This window comes from Erinaceus europaeus, chromosome 1 (assembly GCF_950295315.1).
Source record: "Erinaceus europaeus chromosome 1, mEriEur2.1, whole genome shotgun sequence".
NCBI lineage: Eukaryota > Metazoa > Chordata > Mammalia > Eulipotyphla > Erinaceidae > Erinaceus > Erinaceus europaeus.
In genome coordinates, this window is record NC_080162.1 from 146,775,413 (window position 1) to 146,794,153 (window position 18,741).

Below are 18,741 nucleotides of genomic sequence, written 5' to 3' on the forward strand. Positions count from 1 at the left end.
GAGATACCTCAGACCTGCTTTACCACTCCTGAAGCTTCCCCACTGCGGGTTGGAATGGGGATTCAAACCCATGTCCTTTTGCATGGTAACATTCGTTTAACCAAGTAAACCATCACTTGGTCCCATGGGAGCTGTTTATAAAGTTCATAAGTGGTTCTCTCAATGTTAGAGGTCAGTCAACTGACATCTCTTGAGAGCCAAACACACTGTTGATTATGTTGCTTGATTTCCCAGTTTCAGTTTGCATGTCATTTTGATGTGGGCAGTTAGTAAGAATCACAAAATCAGCTTTCCAGTTTCTTTCATCATTTGCATGAAATGGTCTCTCCTAATACTTTATTATTATTATTATTGTCTTGTGGGATCTGTACCAAAATTTAACCAAACAGCAGGTAAAGTCACATTTAACATCCTGATACAACACTTTAAATTCATACTTCAGTCTATTTTTCTTTTGCTTATTTGGGTTCCTGAATTTCCCTGAATTTAATTTTGTCCCGAGTGCATTAGTTAATTATAATTTCTTGAAGGAGTTAAAATTATCTGTAAAAGTCCTTATAACTTAGGTATTTGATTTGGTATAGGCAAATACTTTTGCTTAAAGCAGGTACTCCTTCCAGTCTTGGAAATAATAGTCTCCCTCATTTATGTCATAACACTCAGGGCATGGAAGGGATATATAGAGTTAGTTACTTCATAATTTAGCCAATCTGCCTATGCTTATTGTTGTTTTGTTTTGTTGTTTGTCTTTCTTTGTTTGGTTGATTGGTTAGCTGGCTTTTGTTCCTGGGAATCACTAGGGGCCTCAGTCATCTACATGTGAATTCTGTACCCTGTCACTGACCTGTGTCAGCACCCTTCCTATTACATATTGATTTCCCTTTGCTTGTTAGTTCCCGCCTGTTTTCCCCCATCACACTGCACAACCTGTTGTATTTGCTTCACAGAAGAATGAGAATAGTCAAAATTACAAGAGAGAGAATGTCTTGTAAAAGAAATTTTCTAACCTCATCTTTGATATAGAGCATTTTTTTTCATTCAAAACTATAGTTTCTTCCCTGTGCTGTTACACAACTGCCTTCCTTGTTGTAAAGGTGATTCTTAATTTTATTTAGTTGATCCATATACCATATTCTAGCTTCTAGATCATCACTAGGATTACATTCTGGGCAATGAGTTGACATTGCCCCATCTTTTCAGTAATCATTGGCTAAGGCACAGTCACCTGCTAGAATGCACACCTTACCAAGAATCTCTACCGCCCACATATTGCAAACTGTATCTAGTTGTTTTTAGTCTATAATCATATCAGACATTCTCCAATATTTTAGTAAACAGAAAATATTTAATGATAGAATCCAGCAAACAAAAAATAGCTTTGGTTTTTCAGAATATGTGAAAGGAAAATATAGAAAATCTGTATTTGTAAAGAATAATTGTCACTACTGAGTTCAGTTTATATAAACAGAATATAGTATTGTAAACATAGTCGTGATGTAATTCAAAACTTAAGATTTTAAAAAGAAGAGTTAAATAGCACAATAATGTTTAGTTCTCTGTAGCAGGGGCAGCTATATTTCTAGAACTATCTATGAAACGTTTTTTTGCACCAAGGTTATCTCTAGGGTTTGGTGATAACTCAGTTATTCCACTAGTGCCAACAACCCTTGTTTCCTTTCTCCCTTCCTTTCTTTTGCCTTTTCTTTTTCTTTCTCTTCTTTTTTTTTTTAATTTCTTTTCTGATAGAAGCAGAGAGGGAAAGAAAGACACCTGTAGCACTACTCCACTGCTCATGAAACTTCCCTGCTGTGGGTGGGGCTAAAGGCTTGAACCACAGAGTGCACCACTGCCCGGCCCTCAACAGAAATCTTACTGCACATTTAAAGAACTTGAGATAATTTGGAATAATATATAACCCAAGGTGTTACTAGTCTTTACCTAAGAAGTTGTGGTTGAAGTGTGGATGTTTTGTTTTCTGGTTTTATTTGTGTTTTCCAGGTTATGTAATGTATTTATTTCCAAATTTTTTACAGTTAGAAATAATGCTTTCAAGGTTATTTATATAAAATAAAAATAAAATCAATGGACCTTAAATTTTCATAATGAGTTTATAAAGTGATATATAATATGTAAATTTTATATTGAGTGGTACAAAAAATTAAATGAAGATGAACTGAAAGTTTGTCTTAGCTCAGATTTTTTTCCCCCAACTTTTCAGTGGAAGTGAAGAAGCTCTTTCCAATGAAGACTGTGAAAATGTTTACCACTTGGTGTACTCAGCACATCGCCCTGTTGCCGTAGCAGCTGGAGAGTTCCTTCACAAAAAGTGAGTTAATTATTCTTGAAGCCGGGTTCCACTTTAATATTTTGTTTTGTTGTAGAGATAGTAAGAGAAAGTACAGAGTGACTAGAAACTGCTAGAGGTGCCATTCCAAATTCTGGGGGCTACTGTATCATCAGCCTATGTGTACATCCTTAACCACATCTTTGAGAATGATTTCCTTTGTGAAATATTCCTTTCCCTAAAGTTTGGAAGAATGGTTTTCAGATAGGAGATGAGAAGCTGGGGAAGTTTCTAAAGGCTCCAAGAGTAATTGATTTCTTATTTCACTTTCTTTTCCTCCCTCCCTTTCTACCTATCTACCTTCGTCCCTTTCTTCCTTCCTTTTTTCCTTCCTCCCTTCCTTCCTTCCTTCCTTCCTCCCTCCTTTCCTTCCTTCCTTCCTTCCATCTTTCCTTCCCCTGCCCCGCCCACCAGCAAAATCAAATGGCTTCCACATCTTTTTTCTTTCCAAAATTCTACCTTCTCAACATTTGTAGTATTAAATTCACCTTCAACATGTCTCCCAGCTTTTTATTTATTTTTCAGTCTTTCCACTATTATGAGGATTTTAGTAGCTCATAGTGATTCTGAAAGTTCTACATACAGTTTCAGTTTATTTCAAAAGCAAAACTTTATATATGTATTTAACAGAGTACAGGCAATTAGCTTATAAATGTAGTGAAACATATGAAATATATTTCTAGTTGTGGTTTGCTGTTTATGTACTAGGGTAGATTAGTATACTCTTAAAATATAAGCATATTCTTGGGAGATGTTTTACTATGGTTTTGCTCTATCATTTTGGGTTTTTGCTTTAATGTAATGAGCCATCATTGATGGTTCAACCCCAGAGTCCAAGTCCATTCTGTGTAGTACTTTGATTATCCTAAGCAAAGATGTATGTAAATCATGCAGTAGGCAGCTGGTGTATATGGATGATTAACTTTGATTATGAACAGGCTTGGCCCACTATCAACATGTTTCATTACTGAAACATCGAACTGTTTACTCAGCTCTCAAAGTGGGAAAAGATGTTTCTACATGAAAACCCTTTCTGAAATGCATATTGGTAAAGAGAGTGAGAGTCAAGATTTTCAACATCACTTTATTAAATAATGTGTTGAACTTACCTGTGACACTGACACATAACTATGTTCTACCCTTATTTTTGAGGTGTTGTGTGTGAAACAGCAAGTTTCGTATAACCAGTAGTCAAACATAAGACTTGCAAGTGTGAGATCCCAAGTTATGCTCTGGTTCTCAGTTAAAAGAGAGTTCTTAGAAATATTTTATAATTGCTGTAGCCTCAGGGTAAACTTAAAAATTGGTTCTAGGACAGGGGAGATTGTACAGTGGTTATACAAAAAACAAACAAAAAGCCTTTCATACCTAAGGCTCTGAGGCCCTATGTTCAGTCACCAGCACTATCATAAGCCAGACCTGAGCAGTGCTCTGGTAAATAGTAGCAATAATAATCATACATACATACATACTTTTTTAAAAAAAAGAAAGAAAATTGGTTCTCTTCAGTCAGAAAGATCCATTGTATAATTCGTTTTATCTGGGTTGTATTTTTGTAACTTTGAAATATTTTCCAAAATATTTTACACAAAAGTTTATGGCAAGCAAGATAGCTCATCTACTATTCTATGCACAAGTCTGGTTTCGACTGTACTAAAGGAAGCTTCTGGCTCTGTTATCCTCCTTTTTTTTTTTTTCCCTTTCCCCAGAGCACAACTCAGCTCTGGTTTCTAGTGTTTCTGGAGATTGAAACTGGAATTCGTAGCCTCAGGTATTAAAGCTTTTTATTGCATAACCACTCTGCTACTTCCAGCCTTTTCTGTTTTGTTTTGTTTTTCCCACAAGAGTTATTTCTGGGGCTTGGTGCCAACAGTACAAATCCATGGCTCCTGGTGGCCATTTTTTCCTTTTTTTTTTTTTCTATTTTATTTTTATTTTTGACAGGACAGAGAAATTCAGAGGGAAGGATAGATGGAGAGAGAAGGAGAGACACCTGCAGATAAAGACACCCATTTAAGACAGAGGCCCTCAAGAAACTGGGAGTGGAAGGAAAATTCCTCAACATAATAAAGGCTATATATGACAAATCCATGGCTAACATCATATTCAACAGGGAAAAATTGAAAGCTTTTCCCTTAAAATCAGTCACTAGACAAGGATGCCCACTCTCACTATTTCTATTCAACATAGTACTAGAAGTACTTGCCATCACAATCAGGCAAGAAAGAGATACCACAGGAATCCAAATCAGAAAGGGTGAATTTAAACTGTCATTATTTGCAAATGATATGTTGATATATCTAGAGGGCCACAGAAACTCTACCAAGAAACTACTAGAAATCATCTATTGCCGGGATAGCCTGAGGGTACTTCTTCCTGAGCTAGTGCTCTCTGGGTTGGAGATCACTCAACTGGAGCTGATCTAGGCTGCTGTGTGGGAGAGGGATCAGGAACTCGTGCTGCACCAACTTCCGCAGGAGATACACTCTGGAACTCTCGGAGCCGGAAAGCAATTTCCAAGTGTCTTTAATCAGAAGAACAGCTGTTTTTATACTCTCCAAGTAGGGTGGAAACAGGATGTGATATAGAGAGGGTGGAGAGAAAAGTGACTGGTGAAAATCAGAGTGTGACAAGGAGGGGGCGGAACAGGCGAGAATCCTATAACTGAACCACCAATGCCCTGGAGTGCTTTATGTAAAAGTGATTTATGTAAATAGACCAAACCTTTGGATCAGTAAATCCCTATATAGGCATATGGATAAGAAGAAGCCAGGGGGAGATGGCAACTACCCAACATCTCCCCCTTTCTTTTTAACTTTTTGCCATAGTATCAGGAGTGTGGGGCACTTTGTGAGGCAGGGAGACTGATAAGAGGCACACCTTTTTTGGGGTTCTACTGTCCCTCCTTGCTCAACCTCTCCGTGGAGAGAGAGACTAACAGGATTGACACACCCCTCAGGCTCAAGCCCTTCCAAGCTCAACCATATCCTCACAATTCCCCAACATCTTCCTCTTACTTAATGGCCATATATAACTGGGTCAGTGTCTGTAAAAGGCTTCATCTCTGTCAGGGGAATAGCAGTGTAGGGGTGAACGGAAACCTGTTGGGAAGAAAGCAAAATGATAGTGTGTAAGTGTCTTCAAAAATAACTAGCACAAGACAGGGAGGGATAAGTAAGAGTAGCAAGAGACAGAGTGAGCCTAATGGGTGGAGGAGTGGGGGCCTGATAAGCCGAGGGGCTAGAGGGGTGATCTGGCATTGCAAAATCCCGAGTCAGCTGGCGGTAAGTTCTATGAACTGCTACAGTCATTCTTCAAGAAGTCCAGGAGTATAAAAGGAGTGTCCAGCAAGTTCTATAGAAGCATCAGTCCAATGTCAACGGCCAGGAAATAAATGCCACACGTCTATCTTGATGGAGGAGGACGGCCACCGGAACTTTTCTTCTCTGTAGAGAGTGACCTGGAACCGCCAAAACATGATGGGCGAAACAGAAGCAGGAAGAGCAGACACCGATGGTTGAGAGAAAGGCAGTAGGAAAGTCTTGTCCTTTGGAGTCTGTGAATCAGGTTCTCCAGATCGTGTCAGGTCACATCATGGGTTTCGGGGGATGGCTGTAATTGTGGGTGATGTCAGAGGTCAGGGGTCCAAGATGGATTTCTGGGGATTCTATATGAGCAGATGCTTCTTTATGCGAAGGCTTGTCATAGCTGTAGTCAATTACTTATGAAAAAACTTTGTAACAAATTAGAAGTTTACTACAATTGATAACTCAATGATTATAACTGGTTTAGGTATCTTTATAATTTTGTGTAAAGGTCATCTTACGTGACCTCATGTAGCAGTCTTTATATAGCAAAGTTTTCATACCGAATTTAAGTTACATATATTGATTCTTAACTATTTTTACATTGGGTTTTTAAGCAAACTCAGGTTACTAGAGTTAACACATTTTAGTGACAATTTTTTTTTTTTTGGTACATTTACAATATCAGATTGATGCCAAATTTGTTGTGGATTAATTTCCACAAGATAGCTTACAGGACATTTTTGGGGGCCCTCCAAAAATGTCCTGTATAGAGAATTTGTATTTTAACTTAGGAGATGATGAATTGCCACATTGAATATTTAGAGTTTTACCTTAAACACTCAGTTACTTAAATGAATTGATTTTACCTCTTCTCGTAAAAATGTAACTTCGAAGTTACGATTTAACTGTCAAGTTAATGTTTACCAAACTTGAAACACGCATATTAAACATATAGTTTATAACACACAGGAGGAGAAAAACTTGTAAATAAGATATATCATTTCAAATGTGAATTTAGAACTACTGTCATAGTTGAACCATCTTTACTCACACAGTTTAAGACTAAACATTTCATATTGATATCAAGACTTAAAAAAGAAATCAAAAGGGGGAATGAACAATTTTTGGACTGTTTCTGGACGTCTCCAGAAACCATGGCTGCGTCCAGCTGTTTGATATAAAGTCAGTTAACTTTCAGAGTACTCTGAGCACAATGGGTCATACAAAAATTTTGGTCACTCAACTCACTCAATTTTTTTTTTTTCACTCACTCACAAAACACAACTGGCCAGTCATAGCATAAGACATTCATTCGGGGGGGGGGGGGGAAGAGTTCTGTGAATCAGATTGTTTTTTTTTTTTTTTTTGATTCTGCCATGCTGTATTATGGATCCTGGGGTGCATCCTGTAGCCAGTCCTCTTGCAGCCAGTCTTCTTGCAGTGTTTCTTGTTCTTCAGGGATATCAGCGCCATCATGTGGGTATTGCCGGACATGGCGGGCAGGAACCCAAACAGGCTTGGAGTAATTTTGTGGAAAAATACATGCGAAACCCCTCCCCATGGTCAACAGGGGGTCAGGTCCTTTCCAAATTTTATCAAGTGGGTCTTTCCATTTGACTTTAATAGCTGGGAGGGTGGGTGGTGTTTGCCAATGAAGAATTATAGGAGGTTGGTCTGAGTTTTTGTAAATATTAAAGAGATTTAATGTAGTTAAGGCTTTTGCCAGCTGGATATTAGGGGGGTACATTTCCCCTTTTTCTTTATTTAATTGAGCCTTAAGAGTTTGATGGGCCCTCTCAACAATGCCTTGTCCCTGTGGATTATACGGAATGCCTGTAGTATGAGTAATGTTCCAGAGGGAACAAAAATCTTTAAATTGTTTGCTGGTAAAAGCAGGTCCATTATCCGTTTTAAGTTGAAGAGGTAAGCCCATTACAGCAAAACAGGAGAGCATATGGCTTATAAGCTTTTTTGAGTTTTCTCCAGTTTGAGCTGTAGCCCACATAAACTTAGAGAAGGTATCAATTGAGACGAACACATATTTTTGTTTGCCAAAGTTAGGTATGTGGGTAACATCAATTTGCCAAAGAGCGTTGGCTTTTAAACCTCAAGGATTAACCCCTAGAGTCTGAATAGCAGGTGTTTTGATTAGACCTGCACAGGAGGAACATGTAGCAAGAATACGTTTTAACTGTGGCAGAGGAATATCAGGAAATCGAGCTCGAAGACCTTTAAGATTAACATGGGTTAGGGAATGAAAGTCAGCAGGATTAGAGACAGAGGCTAGGAGAATTCCTGTGGAGGCAAGGCGGTCAGCTGCAGCATTCCCTTCGGACAGGGGACCAGGAAGAGGGCTGTGGGAACGTAGGTGCTGAACATACAGTGGATGGATTCAAGAACAGAGCATAGAGGCAATTTGAATTAAAAGAGGAGAAAGTGGGTTGTCATCAATTCTTACATAAGATCGAGCAAGCCATGGAAGTAAGTTAACAGTATACACACTGTCAGAAAAAAGGTTGAAGGATTCTGGTACAGCTTTTAATGCAAGGAAAACAGCATAAAGTTCTTTGTACTGAGGGGAATTATCAGGAAGTTCAGTAAAGAGAGGTTTGGGGTATTGCTGGTCTGGATAATATATAAGGGCAGCAGCTCCCTTTTTTCCACCATCAGTGAACACTGTAGGAGCAGAGGGGATGGGATCTCGAGAGAAAAGTTTAGGTACTAGTAGAGGCAACAGAGCTAAAGAAGCTATCAAATTATTAGAGGGAAAATGATTATCTAATTGTCCTGGAAAACCCATTAAACTTATGGCAAAACAAGAATGGTGGCGTATGAGCCATTCTGTATCAGTGAGAGAAAAGGGAAGAATGATTGAATCTGGTTCCCTTCCTAAGACCTGAACCGATCTGTTTCTTCCTTGGCGAACCATAAATGCTAAGGCATCAATCTCGGTAAGGAGTCTTGGAGCTCCACCTACTGGTGTATGAAGCCATTCGAGAACGCCATGTTTCTGCCACAATGCCCCCACTACCGTGGGGGTGGAGTTAAAGATTAGAAGATTTACTGGAGAGGAGGGGGAGAATCGAACGAGGTGCATGTCCTGGAGAGCCTGGTTAACTTTTTCCAGAGCCAAGGATGCTTCGGGGGTTAACATACGCTTTGAGGAGGGCTGTTTGTTTCCTTTTAACAGATCAAACAGTGGTTGCAGGCAGCTCGTAGGCAGATAAAGATACTGCCTAAGCCAATTCAAATTTCCAAGAAAACTTTGTAAAGAAGCAAGAGTGAGATTAGAAGGAAAAGTAACACAAGGTTTTAAAAGACGAATCTGCGTTAGGGAAATCTCTGAGCCTAAGAAAGATATTGGAGGGATTAGCTGTATCTTCTCAGGAGCTACATTAAGTCCACTTCTCTTTAAGGCAGGGATTAGAAAATCACGTAGGGCGGAGAGATCTGTATCTAATTCTCCCCATATTAACACGTCATCCATATAATGAAAAACCTTAAGGCCCTTATGAATATATGGAAAAAGGGCAGATTTAACAACCTCTTGACAAATAGTAGGACTATTAGCCATGCCCTGGGGCAGTACCACCCATTCAAATCTATCGGCAGGGCTGGCATTATTAATAGAAGGAACAGAGAAAGCAAAACGTTTACAATCTTGTGGGTGTAAGGGAATAGAGAAAAAACAATCCTGTATATCAATAGCTATGATTGGAATTCCTGTGGGAATTGCAGAAGCAAGAGGCAAACCCCTTTGGGGGGAGCCCCAAACCTGCATGGTTTTATTAACTGCACGAAGATCTTGGAGGAGGCGCCATTTTCCTGAGCGCTTTTTAATTACAAAGACTGGAGTATTCCATGGGCTCCGAGAATGACGAATGTGTCCCAAAGATAACTGCTCTTGGACGAGTTTTTTTAAAATTTCTAGCTTCTCCCTAGGCAAAGGCCACTGTTCCACCCAGACAGGCTCATTAGAAAGCCAATCTAAGCGGGGAGTTCTGTTACGAACAGTGGCAGTTAGTATTGGGGGTGCTGGTTGGGTCTAGCAGTCTCACAGGAGTGAGTGTGGTGTCCTGCAGAGGTGTCTGAGGATATCACTACATCTAAAGATTCCAGCAAGTCTCTTCCCAATAAATTGGTGCTTATATCAGCTATTAAAGGCTGAAAGCGTCCGGTAGTCCCTTCTGGATCTTCCAACACAAGGGAATCTCGTGTGCGGAATGCCTGAGTCAATCCTCCAACACCATGTAAGCGTGGTCCTGGGAGGAGTTCCCAACTCTGGGGAACCTCTGCTTGTCTTAATATTGTCTTATCTGCTCCCGTGTCAATCAAACATTTAAAAGAAATATTACCAATCTTTACTGTCATAGTTGGGTGACCCCTTTCTAAAACAGGGGTGGTCCATAAAATCTCAGGCTCTGAATTCGAGCTGTTCTCTTGCTCCAGCCGGTTATTTCTATGCTGGAAGTTCCCACATACCGCGGGTTCCTCCTTCTGCTCACCCTCTGTTATTGTTACTTGGCGTGGTGGGTGTAGCGATGGATTGGGTCCCAAGCTGGGCTTCTGTTTGTGGAAGAAGGGCACAGCACCAAGCGGGCGACCTGCTTCCTTCCCTCTTGGGGGCGGGGCTAAGGGAAGCCCCATACCTAGTTTAAATCCCTGTTTACATTTGGCAGAGGCGTGCCGTTCCTATGGAACCTTGACCAACAATCTCTCCTCCAGTGAAATCCTTTCTGGCATCTGGGACAAGGCATTCGTGGTCTCTGATTCCCTGTCTGGAGGCGGGGTTGCCCTGATTGGAGGTGGGGTCGCCCTGACTGGAGGCGTGGTCGCGGTCTATTTTCTGGACATTGGTTACGCCAATGCCCTTGGCGACTGCACTGAAAGCAAGCTCCTTTTTGCTTATGTAAGGTAGCTGCATAGGCCTGTAACATAGGTCCTTGAAAAGAGCTTGATCTGATATCCTGTGTAGCTAGAATCCAAGTATCTGGGTGTTCGTTTTTAGGAGTGATACAGGCCTGTCGAAAATGCGGAAGCATTCCATCCCAGACTATGGGTCGCAGAAGGAGAAAACGAGCGTCAGGATTATAAATCTTCCTTTCCAAACTCGACTGGACCCTGGCAATGAATTTAGCGAGGGATTCATCAGGTTCTTGTTGCAGGGAGAGAATGGGGGCTGAGGCTGCTCCCATGGGTGGTGTTAATCGCTCCCATGCTTTTAATGCACACAGGCGTACTTGATCAAAATACCCCGCTGGAAACTTGGCTTCCGCCTGTTGAATCCCTGTTTCTAATTGGCCTGTTCCAAACAATGCATCAAAATTACCCTCTGGCTGATTTTGAATATTTTTCCGTGATTGTTGTAAGCATTCGTCACGAAAGAATGCCTCCCATTGCAGGAAGAGGGGGCCTGGGAGCGTAGCACGAGTCACATCTCTCCAATCTTGAGGGGTATTAAGGTTCTGAAGCAGGCCTTGTAAAATGGACCTGGTCCATGGGGAATGAACACCATCATCTTTGATAGCCTGGCGTAGTTCCTTCAGATCTGTGGCGGAATATGGATACCAGGCCTGAGTTTTTTGTCTATTGGGGGCAACATTGACCGGAAATGTGCGGACTTGCTCTAAGTGTGTAGCAGTAGGAGGAGTCATCGAAGTGGAAGCTTCTGGACAAGTGGCTGAAGAAGTGGTTTTGGAGGCTACAGGAGAATTCGGACATGTGTCTATCAAAACAGGGTGGGGTGAAGAAGCAGCCGTGGAGGCAGCAGGAGGTTCCGGACACGTTTCTGCCAAAATGAGGGTGGCCGAAGAAGTGGCTGTGGAGTCCAAAGGAGAATTCGGACACGTGTCTGCCAAAATAGGGGCCTCAGGGCAAGATGCCAAAATAGGGGCCTCAGGGCAAGATGCAGAGGAACTAGGGTGGGTCAAGATCACGACAGGCCTTTGCTTCTTCTTCTTTTTAAGGTGCTGGTTAAGTTCTATGATTACTTCCTTTATCTCTTTGACCTCAGCCTCTAGGTCCTTAAGCCTTTTGAGAGGTTGACCTATATATCCCTTAAAAGCTGCTATGATGATCAACAGGATATAAGGTGAAGCCCCGAGAAAAATGTCCCAGATATATAAAAATTGTATACTGGAAAAAGAATGCAGGATTTGGAAAAGATTTTCCATGGTGGAAAGATCTCCGGAAAACAATAAGAAAGAAAAAAAATCACAGTGCCTTAACACAATATTGCAGATACCCAAAAGGTGTGTACTTATCTAAGATGTCTTCTTGTAAATCTGCTGCTTACGGGTCCCTGTTCCGGGCGCCAGATGCCGGGATAGCCTGAGGGTACTTCTTCCCGAGCTAGTGCTCTCTGGGTTGGAGATCACTCAACTGGAGCTGATCTAGGCTGCTGTGTGGGAGAGGGATCAGGAACTCGTGCTGCACCAACTTCCGCAGGAGATACACTCTGGAACTCTCGGAGCCGGAAAGCAATTTCCAAGTGTCTTTAATCAGAAGAGCAGCTGTTTTTATACTCTCCAAGTAGGGTGGAAACAGGATGTGATATAGAGAGGGTGGAGAGAAAAGTGACTGGTGAAAATCAGAGTGTGACAAGGAGGGGGCGGAACAGGCGAGAATCCTATAACTGAACCACCAATGCCCTGAAGTGCTTTATGTAAAAGTGATTTATGTAAATAGACCAAACCTTTGGATCAGTAAATCCCTATATAGGCATATGGATAAGAAGAAGCCAGGGGGAGATGGCAACTACCCAACAATCTATAAAATCAAAACCCACAAATCTGTGGCATTTCTCTACACAAAAGGTGGACTAGAGGAAATGAAACTGAAGGAAGCAATCCCATTTACAATCGAATCCAAAAAGATAAAATACCTAGGACATGAAGGAACATTTAAAGGAAAATTATTAAACACTTAAAAGAAATAAAGGATGACACAAAGAAATGCATCCTATAATGTCTCTTGGTCCATACTCCCAGAGGGATAAAGAATAGGGAAGCTATCAGGGGAGGGGATGGAATACAGAGTTCTGCTGGTGGGAATTGTGTGGAGTTGTACCCCTCTTATCGTATTTTTTTTAATTTTTTTAATTTATAAAAAGGAAACATTGACAAAACCACAGGATTAGAGGGGTACAACTCCACACAATTCCCACTGCCAGTTCTCCATATCCCATCCCTCCCCTGATAGCTTTCCTATTCTTTAGCCCTCTGGGAGTATGGACCCAATGTCATTGTAGGATATAGAAGGTGGAAGGTCTGGCTTCTGTAATTGCTTCCCCACTGAACATGGGCGTTGACAGGTCGATCCATACTCCCAGTTTGTCTCTCTCCCTCCCTAGTAGGGTGGGGCTCTGGAGAAGCACAGTTCCAGGACATATTGGTGGGGCTGTCTGTCTAGGGAAGTCTGGTTGACATCATGCTGGCATATGGAGCCTGGTGGCTGAAAAAAGAGTTAACAGCAAAGCCAAACAAATGGTTGACTAGTCATGAATCTAAAGGCTGGTATAGTGCAGGTGAAGAGTTGGGGGGGGGTCTCCGTTTTGTAGATAGCTAGTAGGCATATTTTAGTTAGATTCCAAAGGGCCTGTGGCTATACTAGTTGTTTTTTTTTTCTCTCCCCTGAGCCTGAAATGTGATATGCAAGTGGATCATAGTTATTGTCTAGGGAGATGATGTCATGGCTGGAAAAGCAACAGAAAGCTGGATCAGGGAAGAGAGTAGCTCCCCAATATGGGAAAAGTATATAAATATTGTTGACTGTAAGCCCTATTGATTTGATTTAGTCTGGGGCCCATATTCAGCTTAGGAGCCTATGTGACCTCTGTATCCCTGTTGATCTGTGCTCACATTTTGTGGTCATAAGTAGGAACATTCCAAGCTACCCCAATATCAGGACCCATCTTCCTCAGGTGTAGCATAGAATATGTTGTCCAGCCTGTCTTCAGAGGATGCAATGTTCTCTACCGTTGTTGATCCAAGTTGAGGGCAAGGTCCTATGGTGGGCCCACAAAGGAGTCTATTTTGTTGTTCCTGATGGAGATGACTCGTAACAATGGAGAGAGGGATGTATTTGAAGTCTAGGCTCATCATGTCTGTTTGGGAATATCCTATGGTTTTTATCAGTGTTTCATTTTTTTTTTCCCCTTTTGTTGCCCTTGTTGTTTTTCATTGTTGTTGTAATTATTATTGTTGTTGTTATTGATGTTGCTGTTGTTGTCGGATAGGACAGAGAGAAACTGAGGGGGGGAGACAGAGAAGGGGAGAGAAAGATAGACACCTGCAGACCTGCTTCACCGCCTGTGAAGCTACTCCTACAGATGGGGAGCGAGGGTTTGAATCGGGATCCTTATGCCAGTCCTTGCACTTTGCACCACGTGCGCTTAACCCACAGTGCTACTGCCCGACTCCCTAGTGTTTCCTTTTTATAAATAAAAATTTTAAAAAAAAGAAAGAAATGGAAGAACATTCCCTGTTCATGGACTAGAAGAATAAATATTAAAATAGCAGTTCTTCCAAAAGCAATCTATAGATCAATACAATCATTATTAAAATCACAACAATATATTTCAGGGACATTGAACAGATTATTCAAAATTTCATGTAGAACTTTTAAAAGGCACTCCTGAGGAAAAAGAGAAATGGAGTGATCAGGCCATGTTGTGGTGCACCTGCTAGGCCAGCTTGTTGTAATGTGATTCCCCAATCCCCACCTGATGTGAAAGCTTTGTGAGTGGTAAAGCAGTGTTACAGGCTTCTCTCTGTCTCTCTTCCTTCTCTTTCACCCCCTTCCCTCTCAATTTCAAGCTGTCTCTATCCAAAAAATAATGATTTAAAAAACAGAAAAAAAAATACAGAGGCATCACAATACCCAACTTCAGGTTATACTACAAAGCAGTAGTAGTTAAAACAGTGTGGTATTGGAATAGATATGAATATATTGATCAGTGGAATAGGTTAGAGGGCCCAGAACTTAACCCACACATGTATAGGCACCTCATATGACAGAGGGGCTAAATATGCACAATGGGGGGGGGTCTCTTTAACAAGTGGTGTTAGCAGAACTGGACATCCACATGTAGAAAAATGAAGCTAGATCACCAGTTAACACCATACACCAAAATTAGTTCAAATGGATCAAAGATCTGAGTATTAGACATTAAAGTATAAAATACATAGAAGATCATATTGGTGAAACATTCACAACATTAACACTAAAAATGTATTTGGAGACTTCACCCCATGGGCAAGGGTAACAAAAATGAGATTAAACAAATGGGACTATATCAAGTTAAAAACCTTCTGTACATCAAAAGAATACTCCATAAGGATAAACAGGAAACTTAGCAACTGGGAAAACATATTCACACAACATACTTCAGACAAGTGGTTGATGTCAAACATCTATAAAGAACTTATACAGCTCAACAAAAAGAAAAAGAACAACCCAGTAAAAAAGTGGGCAAGAAGATGGTGACTCTAAGACAGCACCTGGCATGAGCTCTGCAAGGAGGCTGCTTCAAAACTGGCAAGTTAGGTCACCAGGTTCCAGATGCTACCATGATGCAAACCAGACTTCCCTGAGTAGACAACCCCACCAATGTGTCCTGGAGCCCTGCTTCCCCAGAACCCCGCCCTGCTAGGGAACAAGAAAGAAAGGCCAGACTTTCTGCACCTTTGTATCTCGCAATGACCCTGGGTCCATACTTCTAGAGGGATAAAGAATAGGAAAGATATCAAGGGAGGGGATAGGATACAGAGTTCTGGTGGTGGGAATTTTGTGGAACTGTACCCCTCTTATCCTATTGTCATGTTGGTGTTTCTGTTTTATAAATAAAAATTTTTAAAAAGAAAAAGAAAATACCTCTTAAAACAATAAATAAATAAATAAATAAAAGAAGCATAATATGAAAGATAAACACTAAAAAAAAAAGTGGGCAAAAAATATGAATAGGCAGTTCTCTCAAAAAGAGACACACCGGGGTCAGGAGTTGGCACACCTGGTTATGCACTCACACTATAGTGCGCAAGGACCCAGGTTTAACCCCCTGATCCCCACCTGCATGGGGAAAGCTTCACAAGTGGTGAAGCAGGGCTGCAGGTGTCTCTCTTACCTCCTTCCCCCTCAATTTCTCTCTGCTTCTATCCAATAATAAGTAAATAAATAAAAATTTAAAAAGAGATACATCGTGGCCCATAGACATATGGTCCAATTCACTCATCGCCAGAGAAATGCTAATTAAAACCACATTGAGATACCGCCTCACACCTGTGAGAATGGCCTTCATCAACAAAATGAGAGGATAGGTGTTGTAAAGTATATGAAGAGACAGGAACTCTATTACACTGCTGTGGGAATGCAAACTGGTATGACTGCTAAGGAGAATAGTATGGAGAATCCTTAAACAAATACAGGTTGAAGTACCTTATTTTCCAGCAATTCCACTCCCAGGCATTTATCCAAAATAATAATAACACTAATTTGAAGAGATATATGTACCCCCATATTCATAGCTGCATTATTTATAACAGCCAAAATATGGAAGCAACCAAAATGCCCTTGGACAGATGACTGAATAAAAAAGTTATGGGACATATACTCAATGGAGCACTGTTATTTTTCTTTATCTTTCTTTCCTTCCTTCCACCTTCTCACCATCTGAAAAAAGTCTGCAATGAAATTCTGAAAGTCACCCAAGTAAACAAAACTTGCATGTACAGAAGCCAGAACTCTCACTTTCTGCACCCCATAAGGAATTGTGGTCCATACTCCCAAAGGACAAGAAACGTTAGGGGAAGATAACCTGAGAGCTCTGAAATCCAGTTCTATAAGGAGGCAGAGAGAGAAGGAAAAATAGAAGTAGTGGTATAGATGTAGGTGTGACTTAGAAAGGAAGAAAAGGCAGGACCATAGATTAAATGGGCAAATTTTATAAATATAGATATATAAAAACTTAAGAATTAAAGGGATACAGATTGAAAGAGAAGAAGTCAGAGTCTGCAGATGACATAAAGAATACATAGAAAATCCTAAAGAATCCAGCAAGATGCTTTTGGAAATCATCAGGCAACATAGTAAGGTATCAGGCTATAAAATTAAAGGTCAGTGGCATTTCCTTTATGCAAACACTAAGTTAGAAGAAGAAGAAACCCAAAAATCAATTCCTTTTACTATAGCAACAAAAACAATAAAATATCTAGGAATAAGCCTAATCAAAGAAGTGACAGACTTGTATACTGAAAATTATGAGTCACTACTAAAGAAGATTAAAAAAGACACAAAGAAGTAGAAAGATATTCCATGTTCATGGGTTGGAAGAATTAACATCATAAAAATGAATATACTACCCAGAGCCATCTACAAACTTATTGCTGTCCCCATCAAGATCCCAACCACATATTTTATTAGAATTGAACAAATGCTGTAAATGTTTATCTGGAACCAGAAAAGACCTAGAATTGCCAAAACAATCTTGAGAAAAAAGAACAGAACCGGAGGCATCACACTCCCAGATCTCAAATTGTATAGGGCCGTTGTCATCAAAACTGCTTGGCACTGGAACATGAATAGACACACTGACCAGTGGAATAGAATTGAGAGCCCAGAAGTAAACCCCCACAGCTATGGATCTTTGACAAAGGTGCCCAGACTATTAAATGGAGAAAGCAGAGTCTCTTCAACAAATGGTGTTGGAAAAAATGGGTTGAGACATGCAGAAGAATGAAACTGAGCCACTATATTTCACCAAACACAAAAGTAAATTCCAAGTGGATCAAGGACTTGGATGTTAGACCAGAAACTATCAGATACTTAGAGGGAAATAGTGGCAGAACTCTTTTCATAAATTTTAAAGACATCTTCAATGAAATGAATCCAATTACAAAGAAGACTAAGGCAAGTATAAACCTATGGGACTACATCAAATTAAAAAGCTGCACAGCAAAATAAATCACTACCCAAACCAAGAGACCCTCACAGAATGGGGGAAGATCTTTACATGCCATACATCAGACAAGAGTTTTTAATAACCAAAATATATAAAGAGCTTGCCAAACTCAACAACAAGAAAACAACCCCATCCAAAAATGAGGTGAGGACATGGACAGAATATTCACCACAGAAGAGATCCAAAAGACTGAGAAACACATGAAAAAATGCTCCGAGTCTCTGATGGTCAGAGAAATGCAAATAAAGACAACAATGAGATATCACTTCATTCCTGTGAGAATGTCATACATCAGAAAAGGTAGAAGCAACAAATGCTAGAGAGGCTGTGGGGTCAAAGGAACCCTCTTGCACTACTGGTAGGAATGTAAATTGGTCCAACCTCTGTGGAGAGCACTCTGGAAAACTCTCAGAAGGCTAGAAATAGACCTACCTGTTGGTATGCTTCTAAAAACCCCTTCTGTTTCATTAGTTTAATACCCCCTGCTTAACACTGTATTCTATTTACATAACTACTGTATTCTATTTACATAAAGCACCACCCTCCCTCCAGGGCATTGGTGGTTCAGTGGTAGAATTCTTGCCTGCTCCGCCCCCTCTCCTTGTCACACCCTGATTTTCACCAGTCACTTTTCTCTCCACCCTCTGTATGTCACATCTTGTTTACACCCTACTTGGAAAGTATGTAAGGACAACACTGTTCATTTTAGTTAGTTGGTAGTTGTGTTAGTTTTAGTCTAGCTCGGCTTAGATTGCGCTGCGTCCTGCATGAATAAAGAGATACTGCGTACAACCCAGCCATGAGTCCCGGGTCGTGTGTCTCCTCTCGCGAAGCCAGCCCGACACCTACCCTATGATCCTGTAATTCCTCTCCTTTGGATATATCCTAAAAAACCCAACACACCCATCCGAAAAGATCTGTGTATACCTATATTCATAGCAGCACAATTTGTAATAGCCAAAACCTGGAAGCAACCCAGGTGTTTAACAACAGATGAGTGGCTGAGCAAGTTGCAGTATATATACATAACGGAATAATTACTCAGCTATTAAAAATAGTGATTTTTAATCACTATTTTTAGTGATTAAATTTAGTGATTTAATCACTATTTTTAGTGATTTTCAGCCCATCTT

The 18,741-nt window shown here is 40.6% G+C and overlaps 1 protein-coding gene across 4 annotated transcripts in view; it reads left to right on the top strand.

Annotated features, from left to right (window-relative positions):
• The window catches only part of STAG1 (STAG1 cohesin complex component), a 445,812-nt gene that overhangs the window by 308,074 nt on the left and 118,997 nt on the right, over positions 1–18,741 (top strand). For all 4 annotated transcript variants that reach the window (XM_060196862.1, XM_060196869.1, XM_060196854.1 and 1 more), the window contains one exon: positions 2,219–2,326. In XM_060196862.1, the coding sequence (XP_060052845.1) occupies positions 2,219–2,326 (108 nt within the window). The remainder of the gene's footprint in view (positions 1–2,218; positions 2,327–18,741) is intronic.